General features: G+C 40.8%; 1 protein-coding gene across 1 annotated transcript in view; it reads right to left on the bottom strand.

Moving 5' to 3' along the window:
* The window catches only part of LOC106591790 (neurexophilin-2), a 95863-nt gene extending 81363 nt beyond the window's left edge, over positions 1–14500 (bottom strand). Inside the window, exons 1-2 of the mRNA XM_045707789.1 lie at positions 14010–14500; positions 13588–13728 (exon numbers count right to left, since the gene is read on the bottom strand). Coding sequence (XP_045563745.1) covers positions 13588–13632 — 45 coding nt within the window. The 5' untranslated portion in view covers positions 13633–13728; positions 14010–14500. The remainder of the gene's footprint in view (positions 1–13587; positions 13729–14009) is intronic.
* Between the last annotated feature and the right edge of the window lie 2224 nt (positions 14501–16724).

The following is a 16724-nucleotide window of genomic DNA, read 5'->3' as shown; positions in this document are numbered from 1 at the left end:
GTTTTATTTCCTTAAATCTTCTGATCTATCTTTGGAGAGATTAAAGCGTCCTGCAGGGAAAACAACATCGGGTCACAGAGGGCTTTGCCCAGATTAAGATGGTAAATACAGGAATAAATTCCCTGGATTTACACAGATTTATCTTCAAATCATATATTCCAGAAGAGAAGATGAACTGTAAGGTTCAGAAAGCCCTTGTGTTCAGAGATTATTATTGTTTGAGCAGGCTCTGTTGTGTATCAGTGGGTTGTTGTGATGCGTTCATCTGAACGGGCCGATCATTAAGGATTACATCCAAAGGTTAAATCTTGTTCAAATCCATTAAATGAAAATAATTTTATGAATTACTATTTATGTCATCCATGCATGTCTTTAGAAGAGGGTTAACATCCACACTGCATCCTAACTCGTTAGTGTTGCTGGAAGATACGGCCCCAGAATCAACCTGTAAACAACTCACACATGCATCTGAAGTGCAACCCACAAAGAGCTGGTAATTATAACCATAGAATGTTGAAGCATCTAGACCCATTAACACTGAAGCTGTTCTGACCCATTAACACTGAAGCTGTTCTGACCCATTAACACTGAAGCTGTTCTGACCCATTAACACTGAAGCTGTTCTGAGACATGACCCATTAACACTGAAGCTGTTCTGACCCATTAACACTGAAGCTGTTCTGAGACATGACCCATTAACACTGAAGCTGTTCTGACCCATTAACACTGAAGCTGTTCTGACCCATTAACACTGAAGCTGTTCTGACCCATTAACACTGAAGCTGTTCTGACCCATTAACACTGAAGCTGTTCTGACCCATTAACACTGAAACTGTTCTGACCCATTAACACTGAAGCTGTTCTGACCCATTAACACTGAAGCTGTTCTGACCCATTAACACTGAAGCTGTTCTGACCCATTAACACTGAAACTGTTCTGACCCATTAACACTGAAGCTGTTCTGAGACATGACCCATTAACACTGAAACTGTTCTGACCCATTAACACTGAAGCTGTTCTGACCCATTAACACTGAAGCTGTTCTGACCCATTAACACTGAAGCTGTTCTGACCCATTAACACTGAAGCTGTTCTGACCCATTAACACTGAAACTGTTCTGACCCATTAACACTGAAGCTGTTCTGAGACATGACCCATTAACACTGAAATTGTTCTGACCCATTAACACTGAAGCTGTTCTGAGACATGACCCATTAACACTGAAGCTGTTCTGACCCATTAACACTGAAGCTGTTCTGAGACATGACCCATTAACACTGAAGCTGTTCTGACCCATTAACACTGAAACTGGACTGACCCATTAACACTGAAGCTGTTCTGACCCATTAACACTGAAGCTGTTCTGACCCATTAACACTGAAGCTGTTCTGACCCATTAACACTGAAGCTGTTCTGACCCATTAACACTGAAGCTGTTCTGACCCATTAACACTGAAGCTGTTCTGACCCATTAACACTGAAGCTGTTCTGACCCATTAACACTGAAGCTGTTCTGACCCATTAACACTGAAGCTGTTCTGACCCATTAACACTGAAGCTGTTCTGACCCATTAACACTGAAGCTGTTCTGAGACATGACCCATTAACACTGAAACTGGACTGACCCATTAACACTGAAGCTGTTCTGACCCATTCACACTGAAGCTGTTCTGACCCATTAACACTGAAGCTGTTCTGAGACATGACCCATTAACACTGAAGCTGTTCTGACCCATTAACACTGAAGCTGTTCTTAGACATGACCCATTAACACTGAAACTGTTCTGACCCATTAACACTGAAGCTGTTCTGAGACATGACCCATTAACACTGAAACTGTTCTGACCCATTAACACTGAAGCTGTTCTGACCCATTAACACTGAAGCTGTTCTGAGACATGACCCATTAACACTGAAACTGTTCTGACCCATTAACACTGAAGCTGTTCTGACCCATTAACACTGAAGCTGTTCTGACCCATTAACACTGAAGCTGTTCTGACCCATTAACACTGAAACTGTTCTGACCCATTAACACTGAAGCTGTTCTGACCCATTAACACTGAAGCTGTTCTGACCCATTAACACTGAAGCTGTTCTGACCCATTAACACTGAAGCTGTTCTGACCCATTAACACTGAAGCTGTTCTGAGACATGACCCATTAACACTGAAGCTGTTCTGACCCATTAACACTGAAGCTGTTCTGAGACATGACCCATTAACACTGAAGCTGTTCTGACCCATTAACACTGAAGCTGTTCTGACCCATTAACACTGAAGCTGTTCTAACCCATTAACACTGAAGCTGTTCTGACCCATTAACACTGAAACTGTTCTGACCCATTAACACTGAAGCTGTTCTGACCCATTAACACTGAAGCTGTTCTGACCCATTAACACTGAAGCTGTTCTGACCCATTAACACTGAAGCTGTTCTGAGACATGACCCATTAACACTGAAACTGGACTGACCCATTAACACTGAAGCTGTTCTGACCCATTCACACTGAAGCTGTTCTGACCCATTAACACTGAAGCTGTTCTGAGACATGACCCATTAACACTGAAGCTGTTCTGACCCATTAACACTGAAGCTGTTCTGACCCATTAACACTGAAGCTGTTCTGACCCATTAACACTGAAGCTGTTCTGACCCATTAACACTGAAGCTGGACTGAAACATGCCCTATGTAATAGGACTTGACACAATGTGGACTAAAGGAAATCGCTCATATTACGCTACTGGTTTAGACTTTTTATGCTGTCATTAATTCAGCGCTAAAAACAGAACCACTTCATACCTCTAAAGAAACACTGCACATTTAGAAATAAGAAGGAAAACAAACTAGGATTGGATTGTGAATTCTACGGCATACAGTATGAGTAAACGAGAGTAAACGAGAGAACATGTATTACACAGTCATATGATTTATCATGTTGTACTATCACTGTATGTGGAGCGATGCTCAGCACCTTCACTCATCAGCTCTGTGTCTTCTGTAGATTCTGACTATTATCACAGTGTACTGTCAAACTAACATTAATGAACGCTGAATATCATGTGCTAACAAGCACCAGCGTATTGGGATATTAACTCTGTAAATCACATCATATGGACGGGACGCATCACTATGAGTAGCAATAGAGAACTCCACTAGACGGAGAATATAGAGGTTCTAATAGAGAACTCTACTAGACGGAGAATATAGAGGTTCTAATAGAGAACTCTACTAGACGGAGAATATAGAGGTTCTAATAGAGAACTCTACTAGAAGGAGAATATAGAGGTTCTAATAGAGACCTCTACTAGACGGAGAATATAGAGGTTCTAATAGAGAACTCTACTAGACGGAGAATATAGAGGTTCTAATAGAGAACTCCACTAGACGGAGAATATAGAGGTTCTAATAGAGAACTCTACTAGACGGAGAATATAGAGGTTCTAATAGAGAACTCCACTAGACGGAGAATATAGAGGTTCTAATAGAGAACTCTACGAGACGGAGAATATAGAGGTTCTAATAGAGAACTCTACTAGACGGAGAATATAGAGGTTCTAATAGAGAACTCTCCTAGACGGAGAATATAGAGGTTTACTAGACAGAGAATATAGAGGTTCTAATAGAGAACTAGACGGAGAATATAGAGGTTCTAATAGAGAACTCTACTAGATTAAGAATACAGAGGTTCTAATAGAGAACTCTCCTAGACGGAGAATATAGAGGTTCTCATAGAGAACTCTCTTAGACGGAGAATATAGAGGTTTACTAGACGGAGAATATAGAGGTTCTAATAGAGAACTCTACTAGACGGAGAATATAGAGGTTCTAATAGAGAACTCTTCTAGACGGAGAATATAGAGGTTCTAATAGAGAACTCTACTAGATGGAGAATATAGAGGTTCTAATAGAGAACTATACTAGACGGAGAATATAGAGGTTCTAATAGAGAACTCTACTAGACGGAGAATATAGAGGTTCTAATAGAGAACTCTACTAGACGGAGAATATATGGGTTCTAAAAGAGAACTCTACTAGATGGAGAATATAGAGGTTCTAATAGAGAACTCTACTAGACGGAGAATATAGAGGTTCTAATAGAGAACTCTACTAGACGGAGAATATAGAGGTTCTAATAGAGAACTCTACTAGACGGAGAATATAGAGGTTCTAATAGAGAACTCTACTAGAAGGAGAATATAGAGGTTCTAATAGAGAACTCTACAAGACGGAGAATATAAAAGTTCTAATAGAGAACTCTACTAGACGGAGAATATAGAGGTACTAATAGAGAACTCTACTAGACGGAGAATATAGAGGTTCTAATAGAGAACTCTACTAGACGGAGAATATAGAGGTTCTAACAGAGAACTCTACTAGACAGAGAATATAGAGGTACTAATAGAGAACTCTACTAGACGGAGAATATAGAGGTTCTAATAGAGAACTCTACTAGACAGAGAATATAGAGGTTCTAATAGAGAACTCTACTAGACGGAGAATATAGAGGTTCTAATAGAGAACTCTACTAGACTAAGAATACAGAGGTTCTAATAGAGAACTCTCCTAGACGGAGAATATAGAGGTTTACTAGACAGAGAATATAGAGGTTGTAATAGAGAACTCTCCTAGACGGAGAATATAGAGGTTCTAATAGAGAACTCTACTAGACGGAGAATATAGAGGTTCTCATAGAGAACTCTCTTAGACGGAGAATATAGAGGTTTACTAGATGGAGAATATAGAGGTTCTAATAGAGAACTCTACTAGATGGAGAATACAGAGGTTCTAATAGAGAACTCTCCTAGACTGAGAATATAGAGGTTCTAATAGCTCTACTAGATAGAGAATATAGAGGTTCTAATAGAGAACTCCCCTAGACGGAGAATATAGAGGTTCTAATAGAGAACTCTACTAGACAGAGAATATAGAGGTTCTAATAGAGAACTCTACTAGACGGAGAATATAGAGGTTCTAATAGAGAACTCTTCTAGACGGAGAATATAGAGGTTCTAATAGAGAACTCTACTAGACGGAGAATATAGAGGTTCTAATAGAGAACTCTCCTAGACGGAGAATATAGAGGTTCTAATAGAGAACTCTACTAGACGGAGAATATAGAGGTTCTAATAGAGAACTCTACTAGACGGAGAATATAGAGGTTCTAATAGAGAGCTCTACTAGACAGAGAATATAGAGGTTCTAATAGAGAACTCTCCTAGACGGAGAATATAGAGGTTTACTAGACAGAGAATATAGAGGTTCTAATAGAGAACTAGACGGAGAATATAGAGGTTCTAATAGAGAACTCTACTAGATTAAGAATACAGAGGTTCTAATAGAGAACTCTCCTAGACGGAGAATATAGAGGTTTACTAGACAGAGAATATAGAGGTTCTAATAGAGAACTCTCCTAGACGGAGAATATAGAGGTTCTAATAGAGAACTCTACTAGACGGAGAATATAGAGGTTCTCATAGAGAACTCTCTTAGACGGAGAATATAGAGGTTTACTAGATGGAGAATATAGAGGTTCTAATAGAGAACTCTACTACATGGAGAATACAGAGGTTCTAATAGAGAACTCTCCTAGACTGAGAATATAGAGGTTCTAATAGAGAACTCTACTAGACGGAGAATACAGAGGTTCTAATAGAGAACTCTACTAGACGGAGAATATAGAGGTTCTAATAGAGAACTCTACTAGACGGAGAATATAGAGGTTCTAATAGAGAACTCTACTAGACGGAGAATATAGAGGTTCTAATAGAGAACTCTACTAGACGGAGAATATAGAGGTTCTAATAGAGAACTCTACTAGACGGAGAATATAGAGGTTCTAATAGAGAACTCTACTAGACGGAGAATATAGAGGTTCTAATAGAGAACTCTACTAGACGGAGAATATAGAGGTTCTAATAGAGAACTCTACAAGACGGAGAATATAAGAGGTACTAATAGAGAACTCTACTAGACGGAGAATATAGAGGTTCTAATAGAGAACTCTACTAGACGGAGAATATAGAGGTTCTAATAGAGAACTCTACTAGACGGAGAATATAGAGGTACTAATAGAGAACTCTACTAGACGGAGAATATAGAGGTTCTAATAGAGAATTCCACTAGACGGAGAATATAGAGGTTCTAATAGAGAACTCTACTAGACGGAGAATATAGAGGTTCTAATAGAGAACTCTACTAGACGGAGAATATAGAGGTTCTAATAGAGAACTCTACTAGACAGAGAATATAGAGGTTCTAATAGAGAACTCCACTAGACGGAGAATATAGAGGTTCTAATAGAGAACTCTACTAGACAGAGAATATAGAGGTTCTAATAGAGAACTCTACTAGACAGAGAATATAGAGGTTCTAATAGAGAACTCTACTAGACGGAGAATATAGAGGTTCTAATAGAGAACTCTACTAGACAGAGAATATAGAGGTTCTAATAGAGAATTCCACTAGACGGAGAATATAGAGGTTCTAATAGAGAACTCTACTAGACAGAGAATATAGAGGTTCTAATAGAGAACTCTACTAGACGGAGAATATAGAGGTTCTAATAGAGAACTCTTGTAGACGGAGAATATAGAGGTTCTAATAGAGAACTCTACTAGATGGAGAATATAGAGGTTCTAATAGAGAACTGTACTAGACGGAGAATATAGAGGTTCTAATAGAGAACTCTCCTAGACGGAGAATATAGAGGTTCTAATAGAGAACTCTACTAGACGGAGAATATAGAGGTTCTAATAGAGAACTCTACTAGACGGAGAATATAGAGGTTCTAATAGAGCACTCTACTAGACAGAGAATATAGAGGTTCTAATAGAGAACTCTCCTAGACGGAGAATATAGAGGTTTACTAGACGGAGAATATAGAGGTTCTAATAGAGAACTCTAGTAGATTAAGAATACAGAGGTTCTAATAGAGAACTCTCCTAGACGGAGAATATAGAGGTTTACTAGACAGAGAATATAGAGGTTGTAATAGAGAACTCTCCTAGACGGAGAATATAGAGGTTCTAATAGAGAACTCTACTAGACGGAGAATATAGAGGTTCTCATAGAGAACTCTCTTAGACGGAGAATATAGAGATTTACTAGATGGAGAATATAGAGGTTCTAATAGAGAACTCTACTACATGGAGAATACAGAGGTTCTAATAGAGAACTCTCCTAGACTGAAAATATAGAGGTTCTAATAGAGAACTCTACTAGATGGAGAATATAGAGGTTCTAATAGAGAACTCCACTAGACAGAGAATATAGAGGTTCTAATAGAGAACTCTACTAGACAGAGAATATAGAGGTTCTAATAGAGAACTCTACTAGACGGAGAATATAGAGGTTCTAATAGAGAACTCTTCTAGACGGAGAATATAGAGGTTCTAATAGAGAACTATACTAGACGGAGAATATAGAGGTTCTAATAGAGAACTCTCCTAGACGGAGAATATAGAGGTTCTAATAGAGAACTCTACTAGACGGAGAATATAGAGGTTCTAATAGAGAACTCTACTAGACGGAGAATATAGAGGTTCTAATAGAGAGCTCTACTAGACAGAGAATATAGAGGTTCTAATAGAGAACTCTCCTAGACGGAGAATATAGAGGTTTACTAGACAGAGAATATAGAGGTTCTAATAGAGAACTAGACGGAGAATATAGAGGTTCTAATAGAGAACTCTACTAGATTAAGAATACAGAGGTTCTAATAGAGAACTCTCCTAGACGGAGAATATAGAGGTTTACTAGACAGAAAATATAGAGGTTCTAATAGAGAACTCTCCTAGACGGAGAATATAGAGGTTCTAATAGAGAACTCTACTAGACAGAGAATATAGAGGTTCTCATAGAGAACTCTCTTAGACGGAGAATATAGAGGTTTACTAGATGGAGAAAATAGAGGTTCTAATAGAGAACTCTACTACATGGAGAATACAGAGGTTCTAATAGAGAACTCTCCTAGACTGACAATATAGAGGTTCTAATAGAGAACTCTACTAGACGGAGAATATAGAGGTTCTAATAGAGAACTCTACTAGACGGAGAATATAGAGGTTGTAATAGAGAACTCTACTAGACAGAGAATATAGAGGTTCTAATAGAGAACTCTACTAGACGGAGAATATAGAGGTTCTAATAGAGAACTCTTCTAGACGGAGAATATAGAGGTTCTAATAGAGAACTCTACTAGATGGAGAATATAGAGGTTCTAATAGAGAACTCTACTAGACGGAGAATATAGAGGTTCTAATAGAGAACTCTACTAGAAGGAGAATATAGAGGTTCTAATAGAGAACTCTACAAGACGGAGAATATAAAAGTTCTAATAGAGAACTCTACTAGACGGAGAATATAGAGGTACTAATAGAGAACTCTACTAGACGGAGAATATAGAGGTTCTAATAGAGAACTCTACTAGACGGAGAATATAGAGGTTCTAATAGAGAACTCTACTAGACGGAGAATATAGAGGTACTAATAGAGAACTCTACTAGACGGAGAATATAGAGGTTCTAATAGAGAACTCCACTAGACGGAGAATATAGAGGATCTAATAGAGAATTCCACTAGACGGAGAATATAGAGGTTCTAATAGAGAACTCTACTAGACGGAGAATATAGAGGTTCTAATAGAGAACTCTACTAGACAGAGAATATAGAGGTTCTAATAGAGAACTCCACTAGACGGAGAATATAGAGGTTCTAATAGAGAACTCTACTAGACAGAGAATATAGAGGTTCTAATAGAGAACTCTACTAGACAGAGAATATAGAGGTTCTAATAGAGAACTCTACTAGACGGAGAATATAGAGGTTCTAATAGAGAACTCTACTAGACAGAGAATATAGAGGTTCTAATAGAGAATTCCACTAGACGGAGAATATAGAGGTTCTAATAGAGAACTCTACTAGACAGAGAATATAGAGGTTCTAATAGAGAACTCTACTAGACGGAGAATATAGAGGTTCTAATAGAGAACTCTTGTAGACGGAGAATATAGAGGTTCTAATAGAGAACTCTACTAGATGGAGAATATAGAGGTTCTAATAGAGAACTGTACTAGACGGAGAATATAGAGGTTCTAATAGAGAACTCTCCTAGACGGAGAATATAGAGGTTCTAATAGAGAACTCTACTAGACGGAGAATATAGAGGTTCTAATAGAGAACTCTACTAGACGGAGAATATAGAGGTTCTAATAGAGCACTCTACTAGACAGAGAATATAGAGGTTCTAATAGAGAACTCTCCTAGACGGAGAATATAGAGGTACTAATAGAGAACTCTACTAGACGGAGAATATAGAGGTTCTAATAGAGAACTCCACTAGACGGAGAATATAGAGGATCTAATAGAGAATTCCACTAGACGGAGAATATAGAGGTTCTAATAGAGAACTCTACTAGACGGAGAATATAGAGGTTCTAATAGAGAACTCTACTAGACAGAGAATATAGAGGTTCTAATAGAGAACTCCACTAGACGGAGAATATAGAGGTTCTAATAGAGAACTCTACTAGACAGAGAATATAGAGGTTCTAATAGAGAACTCTACTAGACAGAGAATATAGAGGTTCTAATAGAGAACTCTACTAGACGGAGAATATAGAGGTTCTAATAGAGAACTCTACTAGACAGAGAATATAGAGGTTCTAATAGAGAATTCCACTAGACGGAGAATATAGAGGTTCTAATAGAGAACTCTACTAGACAGAGAATATAGAGGTTCTAATAGAGAACTCTACTAGACGGAGAATATAGAGGTTCTAATAGAGAACTCTTGTAGACGGAGAATATAGAGGTTCTAATAGAGAACTCTACTAGATGGAGAATATAGAGGTTCTAATAGAGAACTGTACTAGACGGAGAATATAGAGGTTCTAATAGAGAACTCTCCTAGACGGAGAATATAGAGGTTCTAATAGAGAACTCTACTAGACGGAGAATATAGAGGTTCTAATAGAGAACTCTACTAGACGGAGAATATAGAGGTTCTAATAGAGCACTCTACTAGACAGAGAATATAGAGGTTCTAATAGAGAACTCTCCTAGACGGAGAATATAGAGGTTTACTAGACGGAGAATATAGAGGTTCTAATAGAGAACTCTAGTAGATTAAGAATACAGAGGTTCTAATAGAGAACTCTCCTAGACGGAGAATATAGAGGTTTACTAGACAGAGAATATAGAGGTTCTAATAGAGAACTCTCCTAGACGGAGAATATAGAGGTTCTAATAGAGAACTCTACTAGACGGAGAATATAGAGGTTCTCATAGAGAACTCTCTTAGACGGAGAATATAGAGGTTTACTAGATGGAGAATATAGAGGTTCTAATAGAGAACTCTACTACATGGAGAATACAGAGGTTCTAATAGAGAACTCTCCTAGACTGAGAATATAGAGGTTCTAATAGAGAACTCTACTAGATGGAGAATATAGAGGTTCTAATAGAGAACTCCACTAGACAGAGAATATAGAGGTTCTAATAGAGAACTCTACTAGACAGAGAATATAGAGGTTCTAATAGAGAACTCTACTAGACGGAGAATATAGAGGTTCTAATAGAGAACTCTTCTAGACGGAGAATATAGAGGTTCTAATAGAGAACTATACTAGACGGAGAATATAGAGGTTCTAATAGAGAACTCTCCTAGACGGAGAATATAGAGGTTCTAATAGAGAACTCTACTAGACGGAGAATATAGAGGTTCTAATAGAGAACTCTACTAGACGGAGAATATAGAGGTTCTAATAGAGAGCTCTACTAGACAGAGAATATAGAGGTTCTAATAGAGAACTCTCCTAGACGGAGAATATAGAGGTTTACTAGACAGAGAATATAGAGGTTCTAATAGAGAACTAGACGGAGAATATAGAGGTTCTAATAGAGAACTCTACTAGATTAAGAATACAGAGGTTCTAATAGAGAACTCTCCTAGACGGAGAATATAGAGGTTTACTAGACAGAAAATATAGAGGTTCTAATAGAGAACTCTCCTAGACGGAGAATATAGAGGTTCTAATAGAGAACTCTACTAGACAGAGAATATAGAGGTTCTCATAGAGAACTCTCTTAGACGGAGAATATAGAGGTTTACTAGATGGAGAAAATAGAGGTTCTAATAGAGAACTCTACTACATGGAGAATACAGAGGTTCTAATAGAGAACTCTCCTAGACTGACAATATAGAGGTTCTAATAGAGAACTCTACTAGACGGAGAATATAGAGGTTCTAATAGAGAACTCTACTAGACGGAGAATATAGAGGTTCTAATAGAGAACTCTACTAGACAGAGAATATAGAGGTTCTAATAGAGAACTCTACTAGACGGAGAATATAGAGGTTCTAATAGAGAACTCTTCTAGACGGAGAATATAGAGGTTCTAATAGAGAACTCTACTAGACGGAGAATATAGAGGTTCTAATAGAGAACTCTACTAGACGGAGAATATAGAGGTTCTAATAGAGAACTCTACTAGAAGGAGAATATAGAGGTTCTAATAGAGAACTCTACAAGACGGAGAATATAAAAGTTCTAATAGAGAACTCTACTAGACGGAGAATATAGAGGTACTAATAGAGAACTCTACTAGACGGAGAATATAGAGGTTCTAATAGAGAACTCTACTAGACGGAGAATATAGAGGTTCTAATAGAGAACTCTACTAGACGGAGAATATAGAGGTACTAATAGAGAACTCTACTAGACGGAGAATATAGAGGTTCTAATAGAGAACTCCACTAGACGGAGAATATAGAGGATCTAATAGAGAACTCTACTAGACGGAGAATATAGAGGTTCTAATAGAGAACTCTACTAGACGGAGAATATAGAGGTTCTAATAGAGAACTCTACTAGACAGAGAATATAGAGGTTCTAATAGAGAACTCCACTAGACGGAGAATATAGAGGTTCTAATAGAGAACTCTACTAGACAGAGAATATAGAGGTTCTAATAGAGAACTCTACTAGACAGAGAATATAGAGGTTCTAATAGAGAACTCTACTAGACGGAGAATATAGAGGTTCTAATAGAGAACTCTACTAGACAGAGAATATAGAGGTTCTAATAGAGAATTCCACTAGACGGAGAATATAGAGGTTCTAATAGAGAACTCTACTAGACAGAGAATATAGAGGTTCTAATAGAGAACTCTACTAGACGGAGAATATAGAGGTTCTAATAGAGAACTCTTGTAGACGGAGAATATAGAGGTTCTAATAGAGAACTCTACTAGATGGAGAATATAGAGGTTCTAATAGAGAACTGTACTAGACGGAGAATATAGAGGTTCTAATAGAGAACTCTCCTAGACGGAGAATATAGAGGTTCTAATAGAGAACTCTACTAGACGGAGAATATAGAGGTTCTAATAGAGAACTCTACTAGACGGAGAATATAGAGGTTCTAATAGAGCACTCTACTAGACAGAGAATATAGAGGTTCTAATAGAGAACTCTCCTAGACGGAGAATATAGAGGTTTACTAGACGGAGAATATAGAGGTTCTAATAGAGAACTCTAGTAGATTAAGAATACAGAGGTTCTAATAGAGAACTCTCCTAGACGGAGAATATAGAGGTTTACTAGACAGAGAATATAGAGGTTCTAATAGAGAACTCTCCTAGACGAAGAATATAGAGGTTCTAATAGAGAACTCTACTAGACGGAGAATATAGAGGTTCTCATAGAGAACTCTACTAGACGGAGAATATAGAGGTTCTAATAGAGAACTCTTGTAGACGGAGAATATAGAGGTTCTAATAGAGAACTCTAGTAGATTAAGAATACAGAGGTTCTAATAGAGAACTCTCTTAGACGGAGAATATAGAGGTTTACTAGATGGAGAATATAGAGGTTCTCATAGAGAACTCTACTAGACGGAGAATATAGAGGTTCTAATAGAGAACTCTACTACATGGAGAATACAGAGGTTCTAATAGAGAACTCTACTAGACGGAGAATATAGAGGTTCTAATAGAGAACTCTACTAGACAGAGAATATAGAGGTTCTAATAGAAAACTCCACTAGATGGAGAATATAGAGGTTCTAATAGAGAACTCTACAAGACGGAGAACATAGAGTTTATATTATATAATTTCAGCGATTTATAAATAATGACATGGTTATTACAATTAGTTGCATTAAATAGATTTCTCCTGTAAAGCTATAATTATCATTACTGTTATCATTACTATCAACACAGTGACAGGCAGACCAATCTTCAACTAATTTCTGTAAAGTAAAATGTATACATTGAATACAGACTTTTTTGTAGGTGGCTTGCAAATATCAAAGGACAATATTACCACGTTTAACTTGCTGTTAATACAGTAATATTAAACTAAACTCTTATTATCTGACAATCTATGTATATATTTGCCATGATTTACAATGTATATATTAAAGCGCAACCAGATCCTTACTGAGCCTAAATGACCTTGTAATGACATTTTACCATGAATACACTGAATTAACAAAATAATGTCTTTGTGCGCGTTCGACTGTAGGTTATTCCTAACACCTGCAGAGAGAAAATAGTTTACTAAACATGAAATCACTCACCTGATGTAGGAGGAAAATGACCAGGAGTGATCTTGGTGTTGTCATGTTTTGTAACTTTATTTAGGAGGAATGACGATTAAATCCACTCTGGAACGTTTTGGGACAAGAGGACGCACGTGTAGATGTCATTGCGGTGATTGGCTGTGGACGGAATAAAAACACCACCAACATATTATAGCGTAGCTTACTGACATTAATATTTATTTACACACGACACATGTATGAAATGCATCCCCCTGGTACAGCCCGTCACAGGAAGAATAGCAGACAAGCCCAAACCTTCCACTAAAGTTGTTTTTTTCATTCCTTAAAAATACATTTAGAGTAGGCTACATAACCTCACAATACTATGGATGAATAGACTACATGCATTACTAATCACATTCAAATCCACCTGAACTTTTTCCCCCAAAACGCAATACCTTCGTTATTTCGGGATAGACCATGAATCCATGCGATTCAGGAGAGCAGTCCGCCCAGGTTGCAGACCGCTGACGACCTATCAACTGGTTTCACTGTTCCAAAGCAGAAACCTCTTGTTTATTGGGGGAAAAAAAACCCCTGCTAATTCTACCAAAGAATTGTGTTCAAATTCATTTCCAGTGACTGCATTCGGTGTCTTGATTGAGACTTCATCTTCCGGTGAGTCCAGCCTTAAAGCCTATTTCCCATCTGGCTGCTCTTTTATTTTTTTTTACTTTTTCCAGAGCAGCATTTTCATAAAGCGATAAAAACACATTGTCTTGGTTAAATGATGTTTTCTACCAGAGCATGCACTATGTTTGGTCAGCGGACGCTGTAGAGTACAGGCTACTGCTCTAGCGTGCGGAGCAGAGTATCCTCTCAGTAGTTGAGAGTTTGTCTGAATGCGCATTAACAGCCACGCGTTCAAAGAGTCCAATCCTCTGTCTGGGCACACAGAGAGACTTCCCTTTAGAGTCGACCTAGGAGGAACAGGGAGGGGTGAGGAGCTGGGTTAGGGGGTCTACCTAGGAGGAACAGGGAGGGGTGAGGAGCTGGGTTAGGGGGTCTACCTAGGAGGAACAGGGAGGGGTGAGGAGCTGGGTTAGGGGGTCTACCTAGGAGGAACAGGGAGGGGTGAGGAGCTGGGTTAGGGGGTCTACCTAGGAGGAACAGGGAGGGGTGAGGAGCTGGGTTAGGGGGTCTACCTAGGAGGAACAGGGAGGGGTGAGGAGCTGGGTTAGGGGGTCTACCTAGGAGGAACAGGGAGGGGTGAGGAGCTGGGTTAGGGGGTCTACCTAGGAGGAACAGGGGGGGTGAGGAGCTGGGTTAGGGGTCTACCTAGGAGGAACAGGGGGGGTGAGGAGCTGGGTTAGGGGGTCTACCTAGGAGGAACAGGGGGGTGAGGAGCTGGGTTAGGGGGTCTACCTAGGAGGAACAGGGAGGGGTGAGGAGCTGGGTTAGGGGGTCTACCTAGGAGGAACAGGGAGGGGTGAGGAGCTGGGTTAGGGGGTCTACCTAGGAGGAACAGGGAGGGGTGAGGAGCTGGGTTAGGGGGTCTACCTAGGAGGAACAGGGAGGGGTGAGGAGCTGGGTTAGGGGGTCTACCTAGGAGGAACAGGGAGGGGTGAGGAGCTGGGTTAGGGGGTCTACCTAGGAGGAACAGGGAGGGGTGAGGAGCTGGGTTAGGGGGTCTACCTAGGAGGAACAGGGAGGGGTGAGGAGCTGGGTTAGGGGGTCTACCTAGGAGGAACAGGGAGGGGTGAGGAGCTGGGTTAGGGGGTCTACCTAGGAGGAACAGGGAGTGGTGAGGAGCTGGGTTAGGGTGAGGAGCTGGGTTAGGGGGTCTACCTAGGAGGAACAGGGAGGGGTGAGGAGCTGGGTTAGGGGGTCTACCTAGGAGGAACAGGGAGGGGTGAGGAGCTGGGTTAGGGGGTCTACCTAGGAGGAACAGGGAGGGGTGAGGAGCTGGGTTAGGGGGTCTACCTAGGAGGAACTGGGAGGGCTGGTGAGGAGCTGGGTTAGGGGGTCTACCTAGGAGGAACTGGGTTAGGGGTGAGGAGCTGGGTTAGGGGGTCTACCTAGGAGGAACAGGGAGGGGTGAGGAGCTGGGTTAGGGGGTCTACCTAGGAGGAACAGGGAGGGGTGAGGAGCTGGGTTAGGGGGTCTACCTAGGAGGAACAGGGGGTGAGGAGCTGGGTTAGGGGGTCTACCTAGGAGGAACAGGGAGGGGTGAGGAGCTGGGTTAGGGGGTCTACCTAGGAGGAACAGGGAGGGGTGAGGAGCTGGGTTAGGGGGTCTACCTAGGAGGAACAGGGGGGTGAGGAGCTGGGTTAGGGGGTCTACCTAGGAGGAACAGGGAGGGGTGAGGAGCTGGGTTAGGGGGTCTACCTAGGAGGAACAGGGAGGGGTGAGGAGCTGGGTTAGGGGGTCTACCTAGGAGGAACAGGGAGGGGTGAGGAGCTGGGTTAGGGGGTCTACCTAGGAGGAACAGGGAGGGGTGAGGAGCTGGGTTAGGGGGTCTACCTAGGAGGAACAGGGAGGGGTGAGGAGCTGGGTTAGGGGGTCTACCTAGGAGGAACAGGGGGGTGAGGAGCTGGGTTAGGGGGTCTACCTAGGAGGAACAGGGAGGGGTGAGGAGCTGGGTTAGGGGGTCTACCTAGGAGGAACAGGGAGGGGTGAGGAGCTGGGTTAGGGGGTCTACCTAGGAGGAACAGGGAGGGGTGAGGAGCTGGGTTAGGGGGTCTCCTAGGAGGAACAGGGAGGGTGAGGAGCTGGGTTAGGGGGTCTACCTAGGAGGAACAGGGTAGGGTGAGGAGCTGGGTTAGGGGGTCTACCTAGGAGGAACAGGGGGGGTGAGGAGCTGGGTTAGGGGGTCTACCTAGGAGGAACTGGGAGGGGTGAGGAGCTGGGTTAGGGGGTCTACCTAGGAGGAGCTGGGTAGGTGAGGAGCTGGGTTAGGGGGTCTCCTAGGAGGAACAGGGAGGGGTGAGGAGCTGGGTTAGGGTGAGGAGCTGGGTTAGGGTTAAGATGTCATGGTTCTGAACTTCTGTTTTGGAGCATGTCAACTTATTAACCCATGAAATGCTTGTTTTCTTTTCACTGACTTTCAGTTGCTGCATGTCTGGCTCTTGACTTGTGTTTTCATGTGAAGTGTTTTATCTAACGAAAGACAT

The sequence above is a fragment of the Salmo salar genome, chromosome ssa25, assembly GCF_905237065.1.
Source record: "Salmo salar chromosome ssa25, Ssal_v3.1, whole genome shotgun sequence".
Classification (NCBI taxonomy): domain Eukaryota; kingdom Metazoa; phylum Chordata; class Actinopteri; order Salmoniformes; family Salmonidae; genus Salmo; species Salmo salar.
The sequence above is the reverse complement of the archived record's forward strand: the minus strand, read 5'-3'. Positions and strand labels throughout refer to the sequence as shown.